The sequence below is a fragment of the Sardina pilchardus genome, chromosome 6, assembly GCF_963854185.1.
Source record: "Sardina pilchardus chromosome 6, fSarPil1.1, whole genome shotgun sequence".
NCBI classification, from domain to species: Eukaryota; Metazoa; Chordata; class Actinopteri; order Clupeiformes; family Clupeidae; genus Sardina; species Sardina pilchardus.
This window is the reverse complement of record NC_084999.1, coordinates 19916521-19923756: the sequence shown is the minus strand read 5'-3', so window position 1 is coordinate 19923756 and position 7236 is coordinate 19916521. Positions and strand designations below refer to the sequence as shown.

The following is a 7236-nucleotide window of genomic DNA, read 5'->3' as shown; positions in this document are numbered from 1 at the left end:
AATGGAACCAGATTCAGACCCTGATAATGGTGATTAATTAATACCAATATTGATCTGTACAAGCTAGAGACAAGGCTATTAACCCAAAAGCCTGAAAGTCAATTGGTACCTGGGGCTCAATAGACATCAGTGATATCAAATCTAAATAAACTCAGGAGCAGACGATTAGGATTGCCTTGGCATTTGTTAAATTTGCCCTTTCTGTCTTGACACCTTCCAGGCTTAAAGCAGTGACACCAAACACATAGAAAAAGTGCTTTTTTAGTCAGTTAACAAATAGTGAAGTACAAAGACTGCACAGCACGTAACCTCAATGACATTCAAATTGTATCTGTGATATGTACATCTATAATAATGTCTTATAATGAGCACATGTACTGTACAGTATATAAAGCAGCTTCAAATTAGTCATGTAAAAGAAACACACAAATGTCAAAGAGCTAATAATCGATCTGTAACAAAAAAATCCATAAAGGAAGGACAGTGTCTTTGTTGTGGCTGTCCAGTGGAACAAATGGCGTTGGGATCCAGGAAGGGGGAGAGATAGAGAGGAAACCGGTGGAGGAAGTGACCTCCACCTTTTGAAAGGAGAGAGCTGCGCTGTGCTGCGCTGAGCCGGCCGTGGGTCACCCTGACCTGGCCTCGCCTGCCCTCTCCTCTCCCAGCTTTCCTGAGACGTGGGGCAGCTCCGGGTCCCCGCTGTGGGCTGTTATGCCCATCACCCCCCCCCCCCCCCCCCCACACACACACACACACATACCCAAACACCACCACCTCCACTCCCACAAAGGCCCCGAGCTCATCAGCTGGTACAGCCCCGGCGTCCACAGGAAACTCAACACTGACACGCTAACGCATGACAAGCAACGCAGTACGCTTCGCTAATCCCAGTTGAAATAAAGGCATTAAAAAGCGAAACAAAGTGATACGCCTCTCTTCAGAACCTTCCTCTTGACGGAGCGGCAGCTTCAAAACGACACCAGCTCCTACAGTACCCTCCAATAAACATCCCAAACGATTTCGTTGCTTTGGAATCGGGGGGGAGGGGGGGGGGGGGCGAATCGCCTTTACATCGCCTGCGTTTGCACTGCGCGCTCATTTGCATAGGATAATATCATGGCAGAAGAAGGGACAGACTGAGAGGCAAATGGCGCTTCTTCAGCCTCGGCGGCGACTGATGCACAACACAAGCTGTTATTGGCAGCCAGCAGATGTTGGCGAGGAGGCTGGCACGCCAGCGCCATTCTTCATGTGACACGAGGAAGAAAAAAAAAAGAAAAAAAGAACGACGACGGACGCAGACGAACGCTGTGGGGCCCCCGACGGGGGGGGGGGAAGAAGTTCTTAAACGACGAGACGTCAAAGCCCTCATCCCTGAGTGCAGGCCCCTGTCAGTTGTCGCGAATCAGATCTGTCGGTGCCAAAAAAAACGAGTTAAACGCGGGATTTGGGGGGGGGTTCTGAGTCGACTCAAGCCACGCTTAAGGACACTGGGTGGCACTTTGTTTAAGCCAGCACACCACGGCTGGCAGAGCGAGGCTGGTTAGATGGGAAAACCACAGCAATGGAAACAACAAGCGTTGAGGAAAAAAAATCTAAATTCAACTGCGCTAGCCACCACAACACAGCTGGCATACCAGGACCGGTGCTCGTGCAGGTGCACAGACACACACACACACACACACACACACACACACACATACACACAGCACTCTCGCGTTAATTCACACAAACACACTCGCACGCACACACATAGGGACACACAAATACGCATGCGTGTACACTCACACGTACACACTCACCCACCCCAACATGTACACAGACACACAGACACACAGACACACACACACACACACACACACACACACACACACACTGACATAAAACACACACACACACAGACACAAACATTTGCTTTCTTTCACACCGTCGGAAAAAACGCGTCTCATTCGAGTGGGCTGCCCCCGCGCGCTGACGAGCACAAAGACACACAGACACGCTGGCAGCCAACTCAGCCAACACCCCTCCTCTCCCATGCCATTATAAGTTCTCTCTGATAAATCCTGTCCCCAGATATGAGTGTCACCTGATACGACTAACCCATTTCTGATGGAACACTATCGGCCAGACACTTCACGGGCTCTGCAGATAAATATCACAGGGCCCGAGATGACGAGCAATCAGAGAAATACACACAAACGAAACGACATGAAACTAGGGACTCGACCATGAAGCATTCTTGGACATTCGTGTGTGCGAGTGTGTGAGTGTGTGTGCGTGTGTGTGCGTGTGTGAGTGTCTATTCCTCAGATTTCTCTGACTGCCTCCTCCTCGTCCTGTTTATTCCACAGAAGTGACTCAGTCTCTCGCAGGCTGCTGGATTGATGGTGCCAGCATGAGAGATCACACTGACTTGTGATGGCAATATGTCCTCCCAGCTGTGCATCTCTCACATTGTGTGCTGTGAAATATCCAGGTACGTCCAAATATCTTTCACTCGCCACACACACACACACACACACACACACACACACACACACACACACACACACACTCACATACGTACAAACAAGGGCCAATGATTGTGTAAGCAGACATCAATGCAATGCTATTCCGTTACCCATAATAAGGGTTTGTGAGGTGAAAAAAACATTTACTTTAGAGAGAATAATTACTGGGCTTGGGCAAGTGTTTCGGGGTTGAACACAATCCGTTGTCCCAGGCTGATCTCCAGCAAAGGCCAAACCTCTGGGCTGATCCGCTTGGCTTGAATAAGTGGGACCGACCGCCATGCTGATATCCGCGCAGTTTACAGTACAAACGCTCGCTCGCCACAACGCCGGTGCAGAGGTGAAGTGCTCAGTCAGTTTAATAACCACATTTGGCATTAGCCTGTCTCCAGTGTGGGCTTCGTACGACCGTTTTAGCAACATAGCGCGCGCCGGTCCCTACATCATCCGGAGAGGCTTGCTCTTCTCCCAGGCCCGCGACAGCGCAGCAAACTTTAGGGGCCAATTTTACAGAAAAATTACCCACAACGCCCACCGTTTCAATTTAGCAGGCGTCGGTATCTACCCCTCCCTTATTAAGCGTCAAAACACATTTCTCTAGTCTGACTAAAGCAGTGCTATGGACACTACAGACCGGGGGGGGGGGGGGGGGGGGGGCACACACACACACACACACACACACACACACACACACACACACACACACACACAGAGGGGAAGAGGGGAGGAGAGAGGGGAGAGAAATAGAGAGGGGGTAGGAGAGAGGGGAGAGGGGCAGGGACCAGAGGTGCAGCAGAACTACAACAAAAAAAAAATCCACACATCAGGCTACCGCTAATCGCAATCCACCCCACATCAGCAATATTTTCATCATTTTCTGTCATAAATTTCGCCACCCCCGCCTCGGCGCCGGCTAACAATCTGGGCAATTTATTGGCATATTGGCAGGGGGCGATAAGGGCTAAAAACAACAGCAGCCAGCAGCTGGGCCACAGAGATGAGCGGATAACACTGATATGTGCTCCCATACAAAACACCTCCTCCACTATCTGCTCTTTCCATCAAACTCTTATTACAATAAAAAAAAAAGTGTAAGAGGGTTTTTTTCCCCTCTGCTTTGTCCAAATAAGGTAGCAGGGAAGATGAGGTGTGTGTGTGTGTGTGTGTGTGTGTGTGTGTCTGTGTGTGTGTGTGTGTGTGTGTGTGTGTCTGTGTGTGTAGGGGGGTGTATGATATGGAAGAAAGCAAAAATATATATTTTAAAAAAAATCAGATGTAACGTTTCGGTGCAAAAAAACAACGGGGGGAAATACATAATTTATCATGGTATTATCGGGATATCCAGGCAGCCTAATCAACGACCACTGAGTGACTATTTTTTGCCTTATCATCCAAAGTGGTGGAAACGGAGAAGGAATTATCAGGCGGCTGCAGATTGCTGGGTTGGAATTTTAATGGTAATAATCGGGCCTGTGATGGTATATCTGCCCGGCTTATCTTTCCCATTATCTGAACCTATCTCCCCAGTCATCGGAGCAAATTAATGGTGCTCTTTCAGCATTGCCTTTTTATCATCGCTCCGAGAGCACCCAAGGGGAAAGAATAAGCAAAATATTAAAATACTGCATAAATCACAATTTCAGATAACGGACCAACGTATGCCGGGGAAAGGGGGTAAAACTGTGCCCAACAACCTTTTTGTCCTTTAGAATGACTTGTCTGTGCTGACTCTCTCTCTCTCTCTCCCTCTCTCCCTCTCTTTCTCTCTCGTTCTCTTTTCTCCCTCTCTCCCCCTCTCTCTTTCTCTCCCTGTGTGCTCTGCCTGAACTGGCCTTTTCCTCTTCTGCATGGGCAGAGGGGGAGACACTACTGTAGGCTCAGTCTGACCTTTCTGTTTTTCCCTGCCGCAAACTTTCCCCCGGTCCAACAGCAGTACACTCCGACACACACACACACACACACACACACACACACACACACACACAGACACATAAACGCACACAGACACACACACAATCTTAAATGTCTAACATACTGTAAACCCTTTTTTGTCCCAATGGTAACATGATATAGCATCATCTCATATCCCAATGTACTGTAGTTTACACAGCAGTTATGCAATAAAAATCACAAAAACACAAATCAAACTAAAATATCTCACAATTAAAAAAATATTTTCATTTGTTATCTGGCCCAACATCAAAATAATGGCATCAATATCTTCTGAGGCCAATGAATGAGCAGGTGTATCCATGAATCACTAGTACAGTGCCCGTGTATCCTCGAATTAGACTGACATCTCATACAAACGATGAGGTAGAAAGAAAGCGCGCTCTTTATGACTTAAGGCGTTGACACACAGTCCATTTCTACTAAAATGCTGAAAACACTGATATACAAACCTAAACACTAATTTGCAGTAGTGTATGAAAAATGTTCCTTATTAAAGTAGTCTGTTCCTATATCATCATATGGCTCAAATATTCATTTCAGGACGATATCAGCATTTCTACAAAATGACATCAAATGTCCTTGTGTAATCAAATAACCAGCATCTGTTTGCATCCTGAAGAGCAAAACAAAAACAGCAACAGAGAAAATTTATGAGGACATTTGTAAACACAAATGGGTTCAGAGCACGTGCCCTCTCACAAATCGATAGCCACTCTGAAACGGCCCCACAGGAGAATTTGACTTGCTCCTCAAAACACAACCCCTGAACACAGACCACACTAAATTCTCCCCTTCACATATAGGACTGCGTAACAGACGTCCAAACACAGGTCATCAGATGTCACAAACCCTCCTTTGGCATTAAAATATTTTCGCAATACTGGTCAGCAAGGGGCATTAAATCTAGCAAACTTTCAAAGACCAGTCGACACTCTCAACAGTAGGCTACTGAGTGTCTTAAAATTAAGTTGGTGAAAGAATAGAACAGAAAAAAAATATGAGAAATGGCACTTTATAAATATATTAAGATAAATGTCCATATCCTTACTGACAATTGTTGACAGATTTTCTTGTTTGTTTAGTTTTATTTTTGTTAAATAATCAAATATTAAAAAATGAATTACACAAATATTCTGTGAGGCTTGGTTTTGCCTAACTTGTTGAAATATAATGACAACTAGATAATTATGTTTTGCCTCATTTAAATATAAATGCAAATAAAATAGCTATTTGATGCATGCACAGCGACAATGTTTTATGCAGAAAAATGTTGCATGTTATTGTCTAAATTTTGTAGTGATTTACATTCACAGTTAAAATGTCAATACAATATTAAAATAGCATGATACTAGGGTCTTCTTGTGTGTGTGTGTGTGTGTGTGTGTGTGTGTGTGTGTGTGTGTGTGTGTGTGTGTGTGGGTGTGTGTGTGTGTGAGAGAGAGAGAGAGGTAGTGGGTGTGTCACTGTGTTAAGAATAGTATATAATATGCAATAATAGGCCAGAATTTATTGATCTGCATGATTTTATCAGAACATTTTATTTTAGTAAACAAGGTGTTTGCACTTTTGACTTCTTTCCTGGCCTATTCCAGAGATCGCCATATGCAGCTGTCAACAGGCACAATAACACTGAACTTACAATGTTGTGCACATCAGGCTAATGCTACCGTTTTATAATATACATAAAAAAACAAGTCTATTATGAGATACAGCAGGATCTTGGATGACGTACATCTTATCAGCCCATGTCAGATTTACAGGCGAGTTACCGTTATTATTCTTCCTACAAATCATATTTCTTAGAGAATGACTTGGTTTGGTTTGGTTCGTTCTAAGGTTGTAAAGTAGCCTACATCCTGTTATAAAGTGCCAGAATGAACCCTTGAAAACCCAATTCGTTTTTAAAGTCCGCATGAAATTAAATGGAAAATACATTAATTCAGCTTTAGACCACAGCATTTTGTCATGTCGAAAGTGCACGAAGGAGGACATGCAATAACCTATTTCAGGATAGCGTCAACTATGTCAAAAGTCTGCCAGTAGCCTTCCAGCCACGAAATAAATTAAAATGTCATTTTTCAACTTTTCTTTCTACTGACCACTGCACGGACACACAACGCGTTAAGAGGCATAAAACTTAACCTACGTTTGATTTGCCGTGGGTTGCTCTGTTTCCTTCGGGACATGCCTGCTATTAGCTGGTCAGTGGATCCAGGTGTAACACTGACAGATCGATAGGTTTTGTTTCATCCAAGCGCCGACGGGGTTTGAGGTGAAATTGAAGAGAAAATTGTGACGTTTGGTGGTCACTATTATTCACAGTGTCTGTCGCTCCGTCTCTTCCCTGTCTCCCTGCTCTCTGGCTCGCTCTCGCTCTTTCACTCACTCTCTCTCTCTCACTAGTGTTCTCCGAGATGAGGCTGCACTGTGCTGCGATCCGCACGGACTGACTGAAGAGGTGAAGGCGTTTCGCGGTTTTGTTTGAAGATAAGGTTTGTGCCTCCCCGGGTACCGTAGCTACAGCCACTGAACTTGACTTAGCCATGTGCTGCTGAAATGTTGACTCTGCTTTTCACTTTCTTTAGATGTGGAAGAGAATGGAGCTTGTTTCTCTTTTCCCATCAACATGTTTATTTAAGGCATTGCATCATGGCAGCCTGTGTGCATCTGGCTTGTGGCAATGACATCAATTCAGGGCAGCAAAGTCACCTCTCAATGGCAGGAGGGCCTAATTATCAGGTGCATGGATGTTTTTATATTATTACAATTATTA

At 45.1% G+C, this 7236-nt stretch overlaps 1 protein-coding gene across 1 annotated transcript in view; it reads right to left on the bottom strand.

The window, feature by feature from the left end:
* The window catches only part of zfpm2a (zinc finger protein, FOG family member 2a), a 135610-nt gene extending 128774 nt beyond the window's left edge, over positions 1–6836 (bottom strand). Inside the window, exon 1 of the mRNA XM_062537743.1 lies at positions 6610–6836. Within this exon, the coding sequence (XP_062393727.1) occupies positions 6610–6649 (40 nt within the window). The 5' untranslated portion in view covers positions 6650–6836. The remainder of the gene's footprint in view (positions 1–6609) is intronic.
* Positions 6837–7236: the final 400 nt, after the last annotated feature.